Source organism: Gymnogyps californianus, chromosome 23 (assembly GCF_018139145.2).
Source record: "Gymnogyps californianus isolate 813 chromosome 23, ASM1813914v2, whole genome shotgun sequence".
NCBI classification, from domain to species: Eukaryota; Metazoa; Chordata; class Aves; order Accipitriformes; family Cathartidae; genus Gymnogyps; species Gymnogyps californianus.
The window spans coordinates 920,809-943,862 of NC_059493.1; the positions used below are offsets into that span (position 1 = coordinate 920,809).

The 23,054-nt window shown below is 41.1% G+C and overlaps 1 protein-coding gene across 1 annotated transcript; it reads left to right on the top strand.

The window, feature by feature from the left end:
• The first annotated feature begins 349 nt into the window (after nucleotides 1-349).
• GMCL1 (germ cell-less 1, spermatogenesis associated) lies at nucleotides 350-20,961 on the top strand. Its single transcript, XM_050910273.1, has 14 exons — nucleotides 350-540; nucleotides 1,131-1,254; nucleotides 4,142-4,238; nucleotides 5,059-5,156; nucleotides 5,643-5,755; nucleotides 6,477-6,542; nucleotides 6,708-6,792; nucleotides 7,014-7,104; nucleotides 7,586-7,726; nucleotides 12,242-12,311; nucleotides 17,041-17,116; nucleotides 18,001-18,146; nucleotides 18,357-18,444; nucleotides 19,578-20,961. The coding sequence occupies exons 1-14, from the start codon at nucleotides 359-361 to the stop codon at nucleotides 19,704-19,706; spliced, it is 1,506 nt and encodes a 501-aa protein (XP_050766230.1). The 5' UTR covers nucleotides 350-358; the 3' UTR covers nucleotides 19,707-20,961.
• The last annotated feature ends 2,093 nt before the right edge of the window (nucleotides 20,962-23,054 follow it).

The following is a 23,054-nucleotide window of genomic DNA, read 5'->3' on the forward strand; positions in this document are numbered from 1 at the left end:
CCCGGACAGGTCCTCTCGGTCATCCACCGCCAAGGAAGAGCTGTGATGACGTTGGGACACTGCATTGGGGTGCGTCACTGCTTCTCCCTGCAGCACTGCAGGAAGCCCCGGGGATCCCCCCAGTAGCTGCACCCCAAAGCCCACCGCTAGCTGCCCACCAGCGCATGCGCACCAGTGTAGCCGGTGCTGCACATGCGCCTTCGCTCGCCTCCCCGCGCAGGCGCAGAGGCGCGGTGGCAATGGCCGCCACCGGCCGTTGCTGAGGCGCCGCCGTCGCCCGCGGTGCCGTCCCCGCTCCGGCCCCTCTCCGCTCCGGGCGGCCTCATGAGGAGGCGGCGGCGGCGACGGCGGAGCGGCGATGGGCTCGCTGAGCAGCCGGGTGCTGAGGCGGCGGGTGGGCCTCCCACGCGGCGATGGGGCGGCCGGGGACGGCGGGGGCCGGGGCGGCAAGAGGAAGCGCGGTGGGGCCGAGGGGCCCGGTGACAGCGACAGTGACGGCGAGGCCGAGCGGGAGGAGCGGCTCCTCAACACCCCCCGCAGGTCCGGGCTGCATCGCAGCTGAGAGGCTAGCTGAGAGGGGACTGGTGGTCGCCGCCTCTGAGGGGGCTGTGGGCCTCAGTCATGGCCGTGGGTCTGTCAGGGGGTGGGTGGCGGGAAGGGGCCGCAGGGCCGGGGGCGGCAGGGCCGGCGGCGGTCGCGTTGGCCCTGAGGTGGTGAGGCAAGAAGAAGGGGCTGTGTGGGGCTGGGGGGCCTGGCAAGGTCGGGGGTGGATGGCGGGTTATGGGGGCAGGGGTTGGGACACTCGAGGACCAAGCCCGGTTTTCAGGGGCTTGTCGTGCAGGAATGAGGTGGGGGGGAGATGGAGGGAAGAGGTTTTTGGTGTGAGGTTGGTCGTGGGCCTGGGGCAGGGGTTAGTTTTGTTTGCTTTGGAAGGGTCCCAGCAGCAGCTGCAGTAAACAAGAGAGGGGAAGTGAGTGGGGAAGTCATGCGAGCACACCGGGGCAACGGCGGGGAGGGCAGTCAGTCCATTATGAGGAGAAAAAAAAACCCTGTCGAGTACTTTATACTTAGTGTTGCTTCCGTAACAGAAAAATTTGAAGGAGTGTATCTCTGTTTGCCTTTTTGTATAGGAAAAAATTGAAAAGCACTTCTAAGTATATTTATCAGACTCTGTTTTTGAATGGGGAGAACAGTGATGTCAAAATTTGTGCTCTGGGAGAGGAGTGGAACTTGCATAAGATATATTTGTGTCAGGTAAGTGGCTTCTTTCTTACTCGCAATAGAAACTGTGTTTTTAATAAAAGGATATCTGGTAAATGTTAAGTGTGACTTGACATTTTTTTCTTTTAGTTTTTTCCCTTATATTTCAGACTTAGCGCTCTTTCTGTGGATGCAAACAGTTAAACAACTTTTGTTGTGCTTTTGATAGTAATGTTAGGAAGCATAGCTGTAGCTTCGTGTTTGAAAAGTTTCTTTGGTTCTGTCTCTTGCTATTTAATTTTTTTAATTTACTCGTCTTAACCTTGGTGCATCCTTTGTGAAAACAGTCCTGAAAATTGTCTTTTGATGTCCTGAGAACATGTTCTTGTTTGCTAAACAAATGGCTGAGAGTCTACTGCGATGTTAATGTTATTGCAGAGCAAAGGAAGCGCTTCCAGAATGGATTTGTAAAGCATGTGCTAACCCAGCTCAATTTTACTGTTCGTTGGGACTCAAGTGTAGGAACCTGAAGTGAAATTGCTGGAGCTGGGTCTCTGTATTTGTTATGCAGCCTTCATCCTTGGATGAAGGCTTTCTTGCTGCTGTATGAGGAAGGTATGCACAGAAACTCTAAAAAGGAATAAATCTTAGTGCGCACCTACAAAAAAGATTGTGTTTCTACATGCATTTTATTTTGGGCTTGTATTAAGGTGAAGTTCTTCGTGTTACTTTTTCTGTTTTGGGAGTGAAGAGGTACTGTTACCTTTACTGTCTGTTCTCTTTATTACTTTTATACTCTTTCCTGTACTACTTCCCAACAGAAGTGGGGAGAAACTATGGCTTTGTCTCGAAATGTCTAATTCAGTTGTGCCGTTAACTTTAAAGTGGGAGTCTAACCTTGGAAGCAAGAAGTCTAACCTTATTTGAAGCGAGAAGAGAAAGTAACGTCAGCTACTGTACCTGAAAACGTGTGCGCTTCTTTGTTAGCTGTAGTCAAACAGAAAGCAGTTTTATGTGTTACAAGATGAAGACGTCACTGTGAGATGCTCAGCAGGTTCAATGCAGTTTCTCTGGTGTAACAAGTGATGGTAGAAGCGAATTCTTGGTTTTTTTGTTGTTGTGTTAATGCCATGCAGGTTGTGTTACTTTGGTGCAGGTACAGCGATTACTTGCATTGGCCACAGCAAGGGAATTTTCGTTACTTTCTTGTAGGAAAAAGCCTTTTATTTTATATGCATTAGAACCTTTTAAAGAGCATAAAATGAGGGCAGGGAAGTCATTTGTGTATAGCCCAAGATTGACCAGTGGCAGCCATCTCTGGATAGAACAGTGGGTGTGTTTGACCAGGGAGGACAGCTGGCAGACACAGCTTTAATTGTCCGCTCCCTTTTGACTCTATATAACAAAGGGAGGATATAAGTGGGTTGGACAGTCAGACGTACATTATGCAGCATAAACAGAGCGGGCACGTTACTGGTTCGTCCTTAGACTGTTGTTGGTGATGGTGTTTTTAATCGTCATCGTGATTCTGTTGCTGCTACGTCTCAAGTTCGTGAAGCTACTCCTTAAAACTTAGTGGGAGTTGATGACTAAAATTGAATACTAAATCGCTTCTGTGGGTGCTTTTTAACAGACTTTGAAAATTGCGATTTTATTCTGTAGAGGCCTTGTTGTACAAGTGATGTTCTTGTGAGATGAAATTTTGTGGTTAAGTTAACTGTTCTCGTAAGTCAGGTTTCTATTTCAATTCATGCTCTGTCACGGGAATTATGTTACTATAGGTAAAATATTTTTGGAGGTTAAAAACAGCGCTCTCTGTAAATTACTCTTAACGAAATTATGACTTCTCCTCTGCCTTCTTGAGCAGACTATCTCAGTCTGACTGTTTCTGTTTCCCGAGTCTCTCAAGTTACTGCATTTAGTTTGATAAATGACAGTAAGGCACTGCTCTACCTGCTAACGGCAGATCTGAGAAATGGAGGATTTCCTTTTTCTGATGCTGTATACTAAAATGATAAATTCTCATTGAATTGAGGAGTTGATCGACATGGTAAAGCTAAGGTAGCCTCATGAGGGTTGGTAAGATGAGTAAGGTCCTGGTTTTGAGAGTAGCGTGTTGTATGTCATCATAGTTAGGGGATATGCCGAAGGTATAGAAATATTTATATAATCGAATAAAATCAAAATTGGATTTTACATTATTTGCTGCCCTGAGTTGAAATGCTGAGTTAAGAGGTCAGGGAATATGGTGCTGTACAAATAGACTTTATTTTTTTGATCTCTCAGGTAAACTTCAGTGAGTGATAGCATCTCATAATGGGCACATCTGCTGCTGAGAAGGAAAATCATGAATCCTAGTAGAGCAGTATATTTCACTTCATTTGGATGGAAACCTATCAAATTCTAGTTTTATATGCCTTACACTTTATAATAAAAGGTATATTCACATAAATGGTGTATGTGTATGTGTCCTTGGTATGAGACTACAACCTTGTACATTAATTTGTATGTCTTGCATGCTTTTTTTTTCCTCCCACCCTCCCCCATACCTAAACTGGCATTCCCTAATGCCTGCAGGATTTGTTGTCCACCGGTAACGTTAAGGACTTAGTTCTTGGACTAATTATATCCCCATTGGTGGTGTGATTTGTAGGAAAAGAGCTTATGTGGCTTTTCTGGCCTGTTAAAGCTCTTTACGTTTATTACAGACACGTAGTCCAAATTTTTATATGCGTTTTCACTTTCAGAAACAGAGCAAATACAATTAGCCCTTTCTGAAGTATGTCAGAATGTTTTAGCTTGTGAAAAGCTCCCTTAATACATTGTGTTCTGCATAAAGGTAAATATTAACTATTTTTTGTCCCATGTGCTGCTTTTGACAGTTTTAATTTGACTGAAATCTCTTACTTGAGTTCTTTTTCTCTGATCTTCCCTCGTATAGTCAGGCTACTTTTCCAGTATGTTCAGCGGATCGTGGAAAGAATCTAACATGAATGTCATAGAGTTGGAGATTCCTGACCAAAATATTGATATAGAAGGTAAGTGGGAACCTCTTATTTTACCATAAACTCTGAAGAGGTTAAGTTGAACCTGACAGAAAATGACTGAAGATATATATATATTTTTTTTTAAGAATAATTTTCAAACTAGTAAATAAGAAACTTGAGAGAATGAGTTCTGTGCTCATTCGGTTTTGAGCTCAACTCGGGTCACCAGTAGAGTTGAATTCATTTTTGTACCTCTGAGTTGGGAAGCGCAGCTGAAAAGCAACACTTCTCCTGTTGTTTCTTCGTCGGGGCTCTTGAGATCAATGTATGCAACTCTTGTGGAGACCCAAGTGTTAGAGTGTGAATCACATCTTCATCTGTCTGGTCTTGAAAAGCTTCCGAGCGGAGTGCTCACAGGGGACCGATGTGAGTTGACAGAATGTTTTGCTATGGTTCCAAGCACCATGGAGTGAGGAAGTAGTGTTTTTCAGAAGAATTGCAGAGAAACTTGTAACATCATAGTAATATCTCAACATTATGCTAATGATCGATTGCAGGGAAGGATCATGAGGTTTAACTTCTTTTTATCTCGTTTTACTGCTCTCCACATCGCTCCATGGCATGACGTGGTGGCTGTTTTAAGATGAATATTTTGTTTAAATAGTGAAAAGGACTGTATTTTATTGGCTAATGCCATGTTTTGTGTTTTCTGTTTATGTGTGTGCTTGGGCTGGTAAATACTAGCTTTTTATTCAGAGCAAATAAGATTGTAGAGAATGCGTGCACTGCAGTGGTTTGGTTATATTTAAGGATTCTTTTAGTTATCCATGCTCAATGCCCTATCTTTGTTTGACACTTGCACTCTTTTCAGCTCTACAGGTGGCTTTTGGCTCACTGTATAGAGATGATGTGCTAATAAAACCCAGTCGAGTAGTTGCACTTTTAGCAGCAGCCTGCATGCTGCAGCTTGTAAGTAATAAATATGCAATATTTTTATGCTTTCTTTTCAGATAGAGATAACAGTTCATAAGATACTCACACACGCGTACTGTTTCACCCAGAGAAATGAATCATCCTTTCAGACTAAGTGGGGAAAAACCCAAACATAATGCAGTGGTTTTATTTAAAAATGCTATGACTAAGATTCAGTTGTAATATTAAGTGCCGCTTTGACAATCGTATCTAGAAGTAGATTAAAATATGTTTTAACAGCTCATTTGTTCTACCCTGAAGGTATTCATTAAGCTTTTCTTTCACGTGATATATTCTTAAGAAAAATCTGTTTTTCTGAGGAACATTGGTTTAAATTTTCTGGATAGCATAGCATAGGTTACCGTAGCCCATGTGACTTTGGTAATTGTTCAGGCATGAGAATTGGTATGAACTGCAGTATCTTTGACACTTCCTGTTGGGAAATTAAAACTTTGAATATTTGTGGGTTTTTTCCTCCCACAGGATGGCTTAATCCAGCAATGTGGTGAAACAATGAAGGAAACCATTAATGCAAAAACTGTGTGTGGTTATTATAATTCAGCGGGGACATACGGGTTAGACTCTGTGAAGAAAAAGTAAGAATTACTTTCTCCAAGCTGCTTTGTACATTGCTAATTAAAAGTGTGAATTTACAAACAGTAAAATAATACCCAAGTTAATTTTTTTTGTTTTAAAGCTATCTGACTTGGGCTCTGCTTGTTCTATTTAGTTTTCAAGTTTCTTCTATAATCAATTACCTTAAAATTGGTGTGGAGTACGGTAGAGTGTTTGGCCTGTGCTGTGAATGGACTAATTACTAAAGTATATTAGTACAGACAATATGTTTGGTCTTCAATGTGACAATGAAATAATACTTGTGATCATTGACTGTTTTATCGCAAAGCTGCTTTCATACTCAGAACTTAAGCTTAACTTTATCTTAATTAGGAGGGATAATTACACATTTGGGAGCAGAATGCTGAGGTTAGCGCTGACTGCTTCCTTCTGCTGTGAATTAGTGTGTTCTCAGAGCTTTTTGTGGCATTAATAGTACTTTGAATTTAGCTTTGACTGTACCCTGAGAGAAACGAAATGCACCTTTAAGAGTTTCAGGAAATTTTGGAAAATTTTATGGTAAACTTCATGTTTTTGAAATAACTCTTGTTCATATTTTTATGCACTCATGTCTCGGGTTAAAGCAGTATTTCAAAATCATGCGGTACATAATCAGGCTTTGTGAGCCTGAGCAACTGTTGCAGGAATGTTGACAGAAACAAGAAAAGAAATGAAGGTACTAATTCCTTGCTTGTAATCTAGGTGCCTTGAATGGCTCTTGAATAACCTGATGACTCACCAGAGTGTTGAACTCTTCAAAGAACTCAGGTATTCAGGCTTCAGTTAACTTTGAGTGATGAAGTACAATTTCTTCCAAAGCATATAGCTCTCTACAAATGACTTTCTAGGCTTATTACCTAGCTTGCTTTCTTGCTTTTGTCTATATTGTCTCATAGAACTCTTATGACTTTTTTTTTTTTCCCCCCCTGCTAGCATAAACCTCATGAAACAGCTGATTAGCTCTTCTAACCTATTTGTAATGCAAGTGGAAATGGACGTGTATACTGCTCTCAAAAAGGTACTTAGCAAAGAGGCTGGCTGGGGCTTCATGAAGTTGAAGTCCTGAGCAGTAGTTGATTTGTAACGCGATGGGAATTTTAGCCTTTTTGGCGTTTACTGGAAGTATTTAATAAAGTATCAGAATCTTTGTAGGAAGATGCAAATGTGCCTTTAATAATGCATGTATTACTTGTTTGAAAACTTCTTCAATTAACTCACTAGAGTTTTTGTTTTACCTAGTGGATGTTCCTTCAGCTAGTGCCTTCTTGGAATGGGTCTTTGAAACAACTCTTAACCGAAGCTGATGCCTGGTTTGCCAAGCGTAGGAAAGGTAGGATTAATTGGCATGGCCTTGGATTGGGGAAGACACAGGTTAGAAGTAAACTGTGATAGTCTTCCTCCACTTCCAAACTTTCTCCTATTTTCTCTGGGAAGGCTTGCCTCTGCCAACAGTCCCCGGCATCAGATTCTCAACAGTGATAGCTTTTTCACTGTTTTGTCCCCATGTTTTCAAGTGAGCAGACATGGCCACTATTTTTGCTTTGTTGCCTTTGCTGTTGTTCAGTCAGGATAAGCTTTTGTTGCCTTCTCACTAGAAGGCACTAGTGTATTTCAAAAGAGGAAAAGTTTGGTCTAACGTTTCTGCTGAAGGATTTGAATGTAAGTAATTTCTTAGTTTTAGCTGCAAAATGTGATTTGCCTGTCCATAATAACTTTCTCTGATCAATAAGTTAAAACTCAATCTCAAATATAAATAGGGTCTGGAAAATATTTGGGAAAATAAATTGTAATACAGGTGCTTTGTCTTGCAGATTTTGAGGATGACATTGCATTCCTGGAATCAGAACAGGGGAATCCTTTCCTGACGGTGTTCACACACTTGAGATTACAGTATATCATCAGTGACTTGGCATCAGCCAGAATTATTGAGAGAGATTCCCTAATACCCTCAGGTGAGTGAGTACTCAGCTGATCAAGTTCTGTGTGCCTTTCCTAGCCTGTCCTACCCTAGAGTAATTGGGAGGATCTAGGTGCATTTACTGGTCTTATTGCTCACGTATTTATCTCCAACGTCTGAACTCTGGCTGAAGATTCAGCAGAAGTTGAATATTAAATTTACATGCGTAAAAGTCTTAAAAGGCACGCACGTAGATGTGTTAAGCGTTTTGTTGATCAGCCAGTTTATCAAAATACTCTATAATCAATACATGGTACATTATCAGTGTTTAAGTGACCACAGAGCCCCAGACGTGCAAAAAACCTTTTCCTTTTGAGAGAGCAAAACTTGCTGGGACTCAAGTGTTTTCTAGCCATTACCTTTCTAAAAAGAGCTGGGTAGTTTTTGATAGGATTTGGAGTAATACCTGAAAATGAAAACCAAAAGCACAAGATGCTGTGAACTCTTCTCCCATCTTCAAAGACAAGTGTTATTTACTAACAGATATTTAGGATGTTTTTGGAGGAGATAGGATATTTAAGTATTCTTCTCTTGTCCTTTTATTTGCATTTTGACTTGTATAAAATACATCCTCGTTCTAGGTCCTGGTGCTTTTTGAAGCCCGTAGAGTGAAATACCATTTAATGTTATTATAGATTACTGCTATTAACGTTACATTATCACTGAAAAATAAAAAGCCCCATTCTCATCTTGCTGCTGAAGTCTGAGTTCACAGATAGGCTTTGTTCTTTGCTTGGAAGCTGAGTAAACCTGGCTGCTGATAGATGAATAAGACTGGAAATGAGTTATCAAGCTGGGCTCTCACTTGAAAATGTTTTTCCACTATCATTCCTATCTTTTATCATGTGAAACACCTGCCCCTCCTTCTTTTTCCTTTTTTCCGCCCCCCGAGTTAGTTGTGCTCCTGGTAACAGTGTTTGAACTTCTCATGCTCTGCCTTTGAATTTGGCTCCTGGTATCCTTGCTCCGTATTTCACTCTGTTCAGTGTTCCCTTATCACAGTTGAATCTTAGCATTGAATTTTGCGTCTTAACTCTCTGACGTTTTTTTTTCCTAGCTCTCATGTACACAGCTTTGATATTTTTTATCTGTCCGCACTATAACTATCCATTCATCTGTGTCTCTGTGATGTCTGTTTATAGGTGTAGTTACCATATGTCAATTAAGACTGCTGTTATTGAGCTGTTTATCACTCTTATTTGCAGCTTCTTGACATCTGTGTTCTTGTCATCTGTCCATATTTGTAGCCTTGGGGGTCACTTTGGACTCTTGCCATATGTAAATATTTAACCTGTCTTTGAGTTGCACTGCTGTCTTCCTGTAAAATTAAAATTATTTTTTTCATCTCATATTGGCGTTTTCCTTCATGCTGCCATGGATGTCAACACACTGATGATATAATGCCAAAAAAGACTTCTCGGGATACTTCTTTTGAAGCCTGCTAGCCTGATCAAATTGTTAGATGCTTTTAAAACACTTTCCTTGCCATTAAGATGATGTAGTGAGCGTCGCTTTGCTCATTTTGTCTTTCTTGTACTGCTGTATCCTGTCTCTGCCAGAAATAATAGTTTAGTTGCTCTTTGTAGCTGAATGTCTGAATAACTTTGAGCACCTCTTTCTCACGCTTTGAAATGTTCGAAGAATGCAGCTATCGGAAGCTGAATTATGACTCCCTGTGATAGGGGGTACCTGTGGGGAAGGGCTAGGGTCCTTTCCTCGCTAGAAATCTGTCAGTCTCTTGGGTGAAAGTGGACAATTACTACTGCTTAAATGTACTGGCTTACCCTACTCCCGGTTCTGGTTTAAATTAATACCTTAATAGATGGAGAAGACACTTCTGCACTAGTTCTGACAAAGTAAAATATGAAGGAACTCGGTTTTCCTGTGCACGCAACGACTATTTAAAAGTGTTCTCTGAACAGCAGGTGGAGGCAGTGCATTATAGAGTGCTGCCTGGAGCCGAGGTGCACTTTGGGTGAATGGTCTGGTCGGTTATGTCCAGTAGATGGGGCAGTTTTTGACCTCAAGCAAGCGATAACTTTTTATATTATGCATAAAAATCCCGGAAGAACAGATCTGATCTTTGATATGTGATATTTTATATGCTTAAGTGATGTATAAAGTAAATATAATGCATCTTACTTAAGATTGATATTGGTACAGGTTATAATCCAAGTGCAAAGGGCATCTTCATTCTGTAATAAAAAATAAGATAAATTTGAGTGAATGACCCTTTAGATCCTGGATTTAATGATGACACAGGAGAACTGTGGATTATTTCCTTGTGAAGCGGCTTTGTCAGCATGTGAATAAGATGTTGCAAACCAGAAATTTGCCAGTACTACACTTGATTTCCTTCTCTTAATGTTGCTGTTGTTATCACTTACCAGAACTGCGATGGGCAGCCTTTTCTTAGTGTTCTTCAGTGGGTAAATTTTGTGTCTATACTCAAATCCAGAAGCCTTCTATCTATGTACATCAGAGGAAGAATGTTTCTTAAATTGTTACAAGATTAATTGCAACTTTGAGGCTGGTTTGCTTGTGCTTATTGAAAAAGAATGTGTAATTTTCTCATAGTTCACAAGGTATTAGAGAGCAAAATGTTTACTCTTTCGTAGTTAAACAGTTCATAAGCTGTGATAAATGCTGAAATAGGCTTGGTGGCTTTGTAGCCGTACAGTGGGAAAGGTAGTGTGATGACAACGAGTGTGTGGTTAGTGCAGGAAGAGTATCTGATGTTTACGCTCTACCACTGATTATAAATTTAAAAAAAAAAAAAAAAAAGTTGAATTCCAAGAGAACTGGGAGAGCGGGGAGGGAAGAAGAACATAACGTGGAGACCTCTATGTGTGTAATGAAATGCTATTAGAGTTTAACACTTGATAGCCCTTGTAATCTGTTGATAACAGTTTGTAGCCAAAAGCTGTGTTAAGATCAGGAGCTTTTGCTCATCATTTAAAAGGAGACTCGGATAAATATTGGTGGTGCCCTTTCGAACAGGTTACTGGCTGCCAGCATCCAGTATTTGAGGTGATTGCATCGTACCTGAGAGAGTCCACAAACGTGGAAGTTGCTGGGTAGTTTGTATTGTAGTGTAAGCCATTTAGATTATTCTAGATGAAATTGTTCTCAAGGAGGTAAAGAAGGAAATCATGTTGAATAGTTAAAAGAAATGGTGTAATTTTTTTTTTTTTTTTTTTTTTTAATACCCTGTACGTGCATAGGACCTGCAGGAGAAAACTGAAATACTGCATTAGGAGTTCACAACAGAGAGTCTGTTTTTCTTTGCATAGAAAAGATGTAAGAGACAGAAATACATAATGTGTCTGTCTGTGAGCAAAGTGTTCATTGTTCTGTTTTACTTGGTAACTTTTGAACATTTCGTAAGCAGTGTTTTCCCTCTTAATGTTTACAAATTAACAGATGAACTACAGTTGAAATATGATGTATGAAATAAATATGTACATACACAAAAACAGAGAAGATGTTCTATCTCCTGATTTTTTTTTTTCTTCCCTTCTAATACATCCATTCTCTGTTCCTTACCTGTGTAGTTTTCCTTAATTCATTTTTATACTTTCTGTTCTACTTTGGTTACTTCCCATTTTGGTGCTATCTGAATCTTAACTCTAGAGTTAGTAGGGCAAGGGCTGGTTTTAATTTTTGCATCTGGGACTTCTAAGGCGATCTCAGCACTGTGATCTCACTTCTTCTCCCTTCTATCATCTTCATCAACTACCTGTTTTGGTTTTGTGGTAACAGTGGTTCTCACTGTTCCTATCATCCCAGTCCGTTCCTCCACAGAGCTTGTTCTCGTACGTGACCTTGCATACTTGCCCCTGTTCGTTATCTTGGCTAAGAAGAACTTACATACTGTGCTTTTGGGTGCCTGTGATCCCTTTTGTGTAACTGACTTACAAGCTATTAGTTTTTGTTCTGTTTTATCTCTTGGTTGCGACTGTTAAATTAATACAGCCGATAAAATCTTTATGGTGTTCTCAGAGGAAGACATGATTTATGTTTATTCCTAGTAGGGGACAATTTCTGTTTGTTTTCACCATATCCGTGAGAAGTCACTGTTTCCTTTATCCTTCGATTATGTTTTCTTCTTGTTTAACTTGTGTAGAATTCTGTTGGGGATTCAGAAACAACATCTTCTCCCAAGAGCTTGTTAACAAGCTCCTTGGCTTAACAGAACTTTGCGCGCCAAGAAAATGCGTTGAGTTGCATCACTTCTGGCAATCGTGAATGCTTGATAAGATGAATATAGTCCTGAGTTACTTAGTATTAGTTGTTGATTTTTATCTGTACCGCTGCTTCTGTAGTCGAGGCCTGGAGATGAGTAACACAAGTGCATTATCAGGTGGTGGGTTTGCATAGGCCGTCCAGTTAATACGTGTAACCTTATTATTTCAATGTAATTTTATTTCTATATTTCAAATGTTTATGAACATCCCCATTCCCAGCTCCAAAGACAACACCAAGCTTATTTATTTTTTTTTAATTTTAGAATGGCTGTCCTCTGTTTACAAACAGCAGTGGTTTGCCATGCTCAGAGCAGAACAAGACAATGATATTGGGTAGGTATATTACAGGCTTTCCTTTATTTCTTTCTTAAATTAGAAACCTTCCTCTCATAAAAATTCTGACATGATTAACTTTTGGAGTTTACATTAAGAAGAGCTGGGGGGAAAGCATACTTCAGTGGTTTTAAACTCTGTTGTTCTCTGTGGAGCCGTCTGTTCCCTTGGGCTGGCCGATCTCCAATCCTTTAAACAGTAGAACTCTAGAAAACTTGTATAATGCAACCAGAGGTAAATGCTGGGGAGGGATGTTCTGTATTTTCTTTTATGTTGGTTAATGCTTCTCACTGGTACTTTGCCTTGAAATATGTGTTGAGGCTGTGAAAGAGTAACTTATTAGCCTTCCATTTTAAGGACTACTTTAGAAAAAGTACTGCAGATGGAGAAGAAGCCTTTTCTGTCCTGCCTGCTTCCTCCCTGGCCTAGGTGGGCAAGAGGTTGTGGTGCGAGGTAACTAACTGTATGGGTGTAGAAGGCAATTTGTCATTTTTTGTTTATGCAGGGATAACTCCACGCTAACCTTTGTTCCTGCCTCTCCCATCCTAGCCTCCCAGGCAGCGAGCAAGGGCCCAGCACCCAGCAGGGCTTGGCATCCTGTGACCTGTTTGCCTCATTCCCTTTTAATTTCACAGCCTTTCCCCCACCCAGTGTTTATGTTTGATAGCTCTTTCCACTGCCAGCACCTCCAGCTTTTCCCAGGCAGTGCATCCTTCTCCACTACTAAGACCCTGTTCTCTCCTTAATCCTCCTATTTTATACCCTATCTTTTCTCCTTCCTAGACCACGTGCTGCACTGTGTTGGCATCGCGTTGCCATTGAGGAAAGTCCATGACAGCTACCATGTTTCTGTGCCCTTTCAAAGGTCTGCGTGTAGCTGTACTTTGTGTAACACCCTGACTGGTGTCTGTGTGTGTAATGTGTAGTTGGGTTTCTTGAGCCTGTGCCTAACAAGGGTTGTCAGTGGTGGTGGCTTGGGCAGTGAGGCATGTTGACTTAATGTATGTTAGATGTATGTGTGTGATCACAAACTGTTTCCCTTCTTTCTGCTTGCTTTTTGCCATGTTGCACTGAGCCAGGCCCCTTTATCTCTTTCTAAATACGAAACTATGGCAAAATGCGACTGGGGGAGTTGTTCCTGCCTTTGTCTTCTCTCCTAGTTCTTGGTGTGCTTTGTGGAGAATAAATGTCAGGTCAGGAAGCTGCAAAATGTTTGTTGCCTTTCAAAAACCAATAAACCAACTTCTTTATTTTCTTCCATCAGTTCTGTTAGCCCAGCATTTGCTGTTCTGAAGATGAGCATGTTCAATTGCAATGGTAGGCTTCACTTATTAATTGCAATCTGAAAAGCATAAGAACCGCTGTCCTGGTTTGAACCAAAGGCCATGCAGTCTGTGGCAGCGTTCAGCCGTAGAGAGTTACAAATTTCCCATCTTCCTTTAAAGTGAAGAGTGAGTGTTCTCTTGATGTGCTTCTCTGGCAGTGAGTAGGTGAGGATTTTCCAGCTGCAGGTTTTGGCTGGATCGTTATTGAATGGCCAACCAATAAACCTGTTCTTAAATATGTACAGTTCTGTTTTGAAACAGGTTATGCTTTAGCCCCAACACCCCGTGGCAGTGGCTTCCATGGCTTAATTGCATATTATATAGGAAATATTTCCTTAATTACTTCCTTTTGATGTTAACATGTAATAGTGTAAAAAATCCCCCAAACTCTGACTTTGGTCTTAAGAATAGTCAGGATTTTTAAGAAGTGGTTCTCTTTGTCAATAGCAGTGCTTCAGAAAACGGTAAAGTACGTAATTGTGAATCTCATCATTTCAGCTCCTAAAGGTTAATACTGGGTGGTCATAGCTTGTTTCTGATACTATTGTTTTCTTGGGAAGACTTTTCTTGTAATGCTGTCGTTGATGTATCTAACAGTAGACGATGGTACATTGTGCGTTGCCTTCTAGCTTGTATGGGAACCACAGTTAATATGAAAGTGAGTATTAACATAGTCATCAAAATTCTGACACAAGATAAGACTGTGTATTTGCTTATTTTTGATGTCTTTTGGTAGTTCACTGTAATACAGTGTGAGTATTTTAATTGTCAGCCATCAGATATACATGATTCTGAAAAAGCAAGCTCTCGTACAAAACTGAAGTGAAGATGATGATGATCATACCATCTTTAAAATGAGCAACTTTCATGTTCAGCTACGGTGCTGATGATTTCAGTGACTCTTGCAATGAGCAGAGTATTTTTCCACGTTTTTCTTGCTTGTCTAGTTTTCTCTTTTGCAGTATGGGATTTTTTTTTTTTCCCTAAGACAGCTAAAACTGATGATCTCAGGCAGAGAAAGTTTTACTTAACGGTAGACATCTGTTTGCCCAAATCTCTTATTCTGGCATTCATTGCCAAGGTCTTTCATTAATGGCAATGGTAAGAAGTGGGTGAAATGTAGTGTTTCTTCTCAATATGTCTTAGCTTCTGACTTCAGTAGTTTACAAACTTAATGGTTCAAGGTGGCATCCAGGTTACTGTTTGTTTAATAGTCAGTAAGGGACTAATTGTCTTTGAACACGGTGTTCTCTGGAGTTGTGTGGGGGAGAGATGGTGGGGGGTGCACATGCATGCATGCGTGGAGTGCTTCCCTGTAGTTACATGCGGCTCAGTTGTAACGTCGCTAGTCCATAGCACGCAATCTCTGAGAAGATAAATGTTATTTGAAGTCCTGAGATCGCTTCTCTGTCTTCTGCTGGCAAGCTGTAGTGCCACCCTGCAGTGAGATGCCTGTGGTTCATCACTTGTGTCTTAGAAGGGAAGACATGCAACTGTTCCTTTTGTATGAAAGCAAATATTTTGGACATTCGACCAACTGGTAGCTGAAAGAAAAGCGTTAAGGTTTTATAAGACCATCCTTTTATCGAGATCTGCTGCCCTTCCTCTCACACTTACTGCCTGTATCAGTATCTTAACACGTTTTTTCCTTTAGAGATAAGGATGCAAACTTAGTAAGCTGAACAAGACGTGAAGTCTGACTCCCCGTGAGCTGAAGTAAGGCTCTATTTTCATATCCCACCTGGTGCATAGCATAATTGCACCTGCTTATTCTAGGACTGCCAACATGGAAATTATATTGCTTTGAAATGTGTGATGTGGTTTGCTCTTTTGATAACTTTAGAGAGGAGAAGAAAATGTTTCCCTTCTACTTTATGTAGTTTGCATTTAAAAGGACTAAACATTTTATTCACTCTTCAGAATTTGAGAATTTTTTAGTGTAATACTGGAGTTTGACTTTGAACTGTAGCTGCTCAAGGTTTACTTGTGCTACAGTGGATCACTTTTTTTTTTTTTTAATTATACAGTTGTTCTGTGGCAGATGCAAGACAGACCTTTCGAGTCCATGAATGGAATCATTTCTACTCTAATATAGTCTCTTTGGCAGTGTTTAAGAACGAAATAGAATAACTTGACTGTTCACTAAGCGTATGGTAGGCCAGTGTAAGTGGTTAAAGCTGGAAGTTTTGCATTTTCTGAGGCTGCTGGAGGAATTGAGAGGGGGGAATACTAATGTCTGTCTGAATATTATGTACTCATGTTTGTGAAATTTGTCACTAATTAAACAGAAATAAATCTTTTATCACCATTACTGAATTTAGGTCAGCTACATAACCAGTTCAGCTAGAAGATGTGGAAAAAAACACACGGGAGGTTCTTGGATGAATTTGGTTAGCATGATTAGCTTATTTGCTTAACTTATTCGTAAAATAGTTAATCTTCCAGGATTGGTTTTTACAGAAACGGGGGGCGAAAAGACCACAGACTGAGTTTGTTCATAAAAGCTATAGCTGCAGGTTCTTGTGGTGTGTGTACAGTAGGAAGAGAACAGTTGCTGCATTTCTTCTTGCTTATATAGCTTGAAGTATATTGTTTGATATTGCAGGTTTGTAATTTAACTTGCGTGTGGGGGTTGCCTTTCATGGTGATTTATAATACTCACTTGAAGCGTTTGTCCTCAGTGTAACTTGAAGACTTTCTGGCAATGGTTGCTTATTTGATTAGTGATATAATAGTGTCTAAAGTTAAGGGAGTAACATAGCTCTGGAAAACTGGGACTGATTTTACTTATGCTGGCTCTGCAAGATTTTTCTACGTGTTGAAGCGCCAGTGGAAACTGTTGGGTGAAACAAGTTCACGATGGTATAGGATGACAGAATCGAGCGGCTTGTGGCACTTCATGATCGCTGTGGGTAAACTTTTTTTGGACAAGTTGCATAACCAGCCACTTGAGAAATCTTGCACAATGCCTCTGTGGGTGCTTCTTCATAGCGCTGCTATTCTGCAGAGTCCTGCAGCTGTTCCTTAGCAGTAGCACTCATTTATCTTTGTGCCTCGTAAGTCAGACTACTGTGTTTAAAAAGGACTTAGGGTTTTTTTAGGAGGATTGGAGAACGTATTTCATTGCAACAACTATTATTTTCTTATCTGGAAAGGTTCTTTTGTAAAAGTCCTACCTAACTGAGGTGTCACAACCTGGTTTATATTGCAGTTTTGTAGAGTAGTTGGATGTTCATGGGACAGTTCAGGTTGGAAGGGATCCTGGGAGGTCATCTAGTCTAACCTCTGCTCAAAGAACGGTCAGTTGTGTGGTCAGACCAGTTTACTCGGGTCTGTTCATCTTTCCCACGTTAAAGTACCATACAAAGCTGTTTAAGTGTCCTTAAAAATGCACTTTTTTGTAGGCCTCAAGAAATAAATAAAGAGGAACTGGAAGGAAACAGCATGAGGTGTGGTCGAAAACTTGCAAAGGATGGTGATGTAAGTATGGCATGTGGCTAAGTCTGTGCATAGCTGACATGTCTTAGACATGTTAGGTATTTTCAAAACATGTAGGTCTTAATTGTCAAACTGCATCAAAAAGATGTAATGGAGATGGTACGTTAAAGAAATTATTTTGTTCTCCCTAGAAGGATGAAAACGCTTGCTGTCTTTGCGATGAATAAGGGATTAGTGTTTTAATTGTGCTCTTGCGCTGCAAGCAAGCCCATGTTTGGAAAAACTTTTAGTGTGTGAAAGGAGGGAATGTAGCCATGACTTGTCTTTTGAGACTTGTAAAATACATGCAGTTAAAATATAGCTCTGCTGACTGATGTCTTTTTCTTTTTAACTGGAGAAGGAAGCTTTCTGAATAAAATGTGTAATAGTCACAGCCAGAACCCCTGTGTGTTCCACATACATATATGTCTCTTTAGGTAACAGGTCCTGTGAAAAAACAGGAAACATGAATTTTTTCCCACTGAAGTTGCTTAACCTAAGGAAGTTGTACTCAAAGGAGTGCTTTAAGCATGAATGGGACCTGTAGTTAAGTGCTACTCAGAAATACAGCACCGGTTACCAGAATGCAGAATTATTTTAGATCCACTTGTTTTAAATGTATTTTTGTGTGTTTGGAAGGCAGCTGATACTAAGCTTGTCTCGTGTAGTCATCTGCCTGCAAGGGCTGGCCGCTGAAGAGGGCGGTTGCCTACCAAGACGTCTTATGTTTCAAATAGGTGTTGGCAAGGATCCTTGAACCCACCATACATCTCTGTAGCTGAGAATCCCATTCCCGAGTTTGATTTGTTGGAGAAGTGGCGCTTATCGTTCGTGTTGTAGCCAATGCTCAGACTGGTTTGTTTGGTTTTTTTACTTATGTTCTTCAGTACTGCTGGCGGTGGACTGGGTTCAACTTCGGCTTTGACCTTCTTGTAACTTATACAAATCGTTACATCATTTTCAAACGGAATACGCTGAATCAGCCGTGCAGTGGATCAGTCAGTCTGCAGCCTCGGAGAAACATAGCCTTCAGGTAAACCGTAACCACGAAGGCGGACCCTGTGGTGTATGCTAAAATGTCTTACCGTAACTAAGTCTTTCCATCTGTGCTTGCATTAAATCGTGTTGCCACCAAGTTAGTTACCTTTGAAAATGTTATTCTGTCTCCTTGGGAGAAACTCTTTGTGCTGGAAAAACTTAAGTTATGGGAAACTAAGTAATGTAATTGTTGTTATATCCCCAGGTTACGTCTAGCCTCTTTTGATAGCAGTGGGAAAATTATTTGCAGTAGAACGACAGGATATCAGATCCTAACCCTTGAGAAGGACCAGGTATGTTTGTGGATTTTTGAGTTTTTGAACTTGAAGTGTGGAGTCCAAGGCATGAAAAAAATGCTGAGAAGTCAACAATGCTTTTGAAGAGGAGTTGTTCTTCTTGTTGTCGTTGCTTATGTGGAATTTCAAGTGTTCCTTTTATAGGTGGTGGAAGATTAAGCTAACTTGTGAAGTGTAACTAGAGTGGGATAGTGTGGGTTTCGTTAGTGTTGATAATAGTGAAATTAGTTCCCATGGTGCTGCTGAAGCTATCTGCTGTTAGTGTAGCGTTCTGCTGGACGACTGCCTGCTTTCTCAGACTTCCAACGCTGGTGAGATTACCCGTCTGAATAATATGTCCGTCAGACTCCTGCTTATTTAGAGGCAAATTTGGAGTTTGTTTGAAGACTCTCTTGTATTGTAAGCTGAAGAGTTAAAAGAATGTCTGCATGTTGTTCAAGGGTGGTATTTATTACTCTCTTAAAAAAAATAAATAAAAGGCTCAGAGAGGAGTGGTGTTTTCTTAAGAGAATGTGCCCATTTCCACCCATCTGTGACAGCAGAATTTAGTAAGGAATATGAAAGACTTGATCGTCAAGTTTCTTAAATCCTAATCAGCAGCGATACCTAGATGGTGAGTACGTAGAAAACTTTTCCGTGTAAATGCCATCCTTACTGTAGGATAAAGTTTCACTTTTGCTACCCCAAAACCAGTTCCTAGAGCAAAACCGAAAAATTCCTACCAACAAACTGTAATTTGCTTTAAAGTATAGACTGTTATGGATTGCCTGATTGTTAAATCTCCTGAAACTGGTAGTGGCAGGAGAGTCTCCCTTTCTCTCCAGCGTGCTCGAAGGTGAAGTTTGCTCAGCCATTTCTTACAGTTTTGTTATCTTTGATGCAGAAGGGTTGGCAGCACTGGGTCAAAGGGTTATAAGCATTTTGAGAATATCTTATCAGTGTTAGTATTATAAAACATCTGCTTAAGGTGAATGACTATCTTGGGATTTTTTTTTTAATCTTCCTCTTTTTAATACATAGTAATTAAAATTTATAGAGTGACTGTTAGTATCAGTCTTGTGTGCTTTTGGGGGCGCTTCCCTCTCATGGCATCACTTCCTATGCAAATGCCTGCTGCGTTTGCTTTACAGGAGCAGGTAGTAATGAACTTGGACAGTAGACTCCTGATCTTCCCGCTCTATATCTGCTGTAACTTCTTGTACACATCACCAGAGAAGAAGGCTGACAGTGAGGCACTGCTAGATAATTCGGAAACCTGAGACCTCTTCAGTGGAATATGGTAGCACTTCTATAACCCTGTATGCCTGCTTTAAGTTAAATGCCCTGCTGACGCACAGAGCTTTGACAACAAAAAGGGCCTTACACTGTAGCAAATATATATGGCCTTAGTATACTCCTATGCATATCTGAAGAGAAGATCAGACATTCTATAGGCCAAAACTAGTTATCGCATATATTTTTTTTCTGCATTACTGTTCTGCATCTTCAGACAGTAGCCATTCCGTATTTGAGAAATGTTACACTCTTATTTTTCTGGGCGAAAACTGAGCCAAACTGGAAATAGGGAATTTGTGTGAATGACATCTTAGAAACTTACCTGCCAGATTCTGAGCACACATTGTAGGACGTGTGGTTTTTGTTAGTGTGTTTTTTGGTTTTTTTTTAATAACTGATCTGTAAATACCAGATCCATATTCTGCTTACTTTTGTGGTCCTTCTCCGTTAGGGCCAAATACATCTGTGTAAATGTTGCCTGTCACCTTTTGTTAGTTATTTAACTGTACAGACTTTCAAACCTGCTTGTTTTTAAGCCTTTATTGCATCTCATACACGTACATTTCTTTCTTGTTCTTGGGCTTTTTTTAATGTTGCAGCAAATATTTATCTTTTTTTTAGCACGTGAATTTGCTAATAAAGATGCTCGTAAGTGAATTATTTTTTTTTCCACGTACTGAAAATACTCTAATGTACTAACCGTCATTTGAGTCTGTTATACAGCAGCAGCTTTCAGCTAGGATTCTACTGAATGCTTACTATACTCACACGAACCAAATACCAGTTTTTAAACATTGTTTTTTGTGACTTGTTTTAACTATTACATTGGGAATATATCCCGTTTTAGCTCAGGAACTTGTGACCTTTGAGTGCCTTTTGAGTTGTATGTGTTAACACAAACTTCACATCAGTTAAGCAAGGTCACAGGATCCAAAGTAAGAGCTGGGAACAACGGATTCCTTTTCAGTTAGTTGGTTTGACGAATGAGTCAAGTGTAAGAGGTACAATGTATTCATTCTTTGTATGTGTTGGGTTTTATGTTTGTCTGTTGCAATTTTGAATTCTTACAGCAGGATTTTTGGATTCAAAGTGGGAATTTTGCCTCTTTAGTAGCCTATTTTTTTAATGTTGTCAGAAAAGTATAAAACCATTTGTACTTTAAAACAAGGATAAAAATGTGTTAGGCAAGATGGAAAAATGTGGCAACTTGTCAATAAATGATTTCAAGTGGAATACTCACCAGTGTGTATCCTTTTCTGCCATGAATAGCTTTTTCTGTTGGATTCAGCCCGTGGATGTACCTCTGTATAATCTTGTGTTGTGTCGTACTTCTTTGGAAGCAGAAAGCAGAAGCATTTTAAGGTGTTCATCTGCTGCCGCATCGAACTTGGTATTTAGATACTTAAGTAAGAAGTTTCTCTTTTTTTAACTACAAGTACCAAGACTTTAAAATTGCCATTGATTAAGTGGAAAGGGAATATGGGCTGCTTGTTAATGGCAGAAGAGAACAGGTACATAAAAACCAGGTTTTTATGTAATGCCAGGGTTGAAATCTAAGCTTTAGTGGTGGGTTGAGCTGCCACAGGGCTCCTGCTTTGTGCTGAGGGCTTAGCGCCTCCGGTTCAGGTCCAGATCCTGCTCTGCCCATGCACCCGGCTAGCCCCCAGGGCCACCCGGCTAGCTCCCAGGGCCACCCGCTGCCCCTGCTTGCCCTGGACGAGCCATTGCTGTGTGCGAACGCAGCCCTGGCCTGCACTACCCGCGTGCACATCTGCCCTTGCTGCTGGGGAACTGCCACCCTGCAGCGTGATCAGGATGTGGGATATGGAGCAAGAGCTTACACGAGACTCATCTTAATATTTTTTCCCCAGACATTAACGACTCCTTCCCTTGATCTCTGGGTGTCCTGGTCCTACCTGTGCCCTCCCTCGCCCTCCTGGTTGTGGAGGGACTGTCAGCGCAAAGCAACAAATCCTTTCCCAGCTTTGGTCCTTCTTCCCAGCGGACAGGATCAGGGATTTGGGATGGGGCAGTGGTGCAGGTGCCCTTCCTAAGGGATTGCTAAGGAGTGGCTCAGTGCAGGGAGCAGGAGTGAGAGGAGCACAGAAACCCAAACACATCACAACTTACCCCAGAAAATGGGTGGTGGTTTTTTTTTTTTCTCTCTTTTATTTGTCACTGACTAGGAGCAGCAATCGTGGCAAAGGGGAGCTGAGAAGTACAACACCACACTCGGGAAAACGGTATGAAAAGTACAAAAATAAGGAAGCCTATATATAATATAATTGCAGTCAATTACTAAAAATAAATATTGTAAACACGAAATAACAACATCAGGTGAATCTACAGTCACTCACTTCTGCTAGCAGCCGAACAGTCTTTGGCTTTATTTAACTCCCCCTGCCCCACACGGAGCCAACACCCGCATTAAGATGCATTTTCTTTGCTTCGGGCCAAAAAGACTGCAGACTTGTCAGGGTTGTCACAAGGTAAATAATTTCGACTCTTTCTTACTCCAAATTACCTTGTGACCAGGAATCGCCTCTTTTGCCTTCAGTGACCACTTTTCTACCAGAGCAAGCGAAACGATCTGTCAAAAGAAGGTAGTTTCCTCTCTGTGTCTGCTGGAGGGGAGGAGATTGTGCCGAGGTGGGGGACCGAGGCGTCCCCCATTCCAGTTTATTTTGCTGCTGTCTTGTACCTCGTCACCCGTTGCATGGGGACTTGTGCCTTTTGTCGCTGTGGTACACCTGTCCCCACAGCCGTCGCAGGCACCGGACCTTTTGACCCTCTTATCTCTGTCAGATAGCCTGGGCACGTTTGGATTGCCTGATAAGAGACAGTGCAGCACAGAGGCACCAAGCTATCTCAAGTCAAACTACCTCCGAGCTGCTTCCAGGCCGGAGATCTGTGCGTCTCAGATACTCCTCATACATCTTGGGTGACTGAATACGATGCTTCTCCCTACGTGCCCTTTGACTCCAGGAAGGGAAGGGGCAAATTCCTCTTGCAAGGCTCAATAATTTGCAACTTGTATGTACGTGTGTGTATATATATATATTTTAAAAGCAGTAACAATAAAATCCCGTCCAAAGTACCAACGAGGAGAGAATTGCCAGGGAGGAATGGTCAGTGTCTCCAGTGTAGCCGTTGACACAGTGGAAGACCCTGTTCTCCTGCTGCCGGCGTGGCCAGATAACGTGCCAGCACAACACCAGGAGTGCAAAGAAAATGCATCCTAATGGGAACAACCGAGCAAAACAAAAGCCATCCTAAGTCCACAAAGCAGCGCTTCTTACTGGAGGAAAGAGACAGACTGGGCAAGTCAAGTT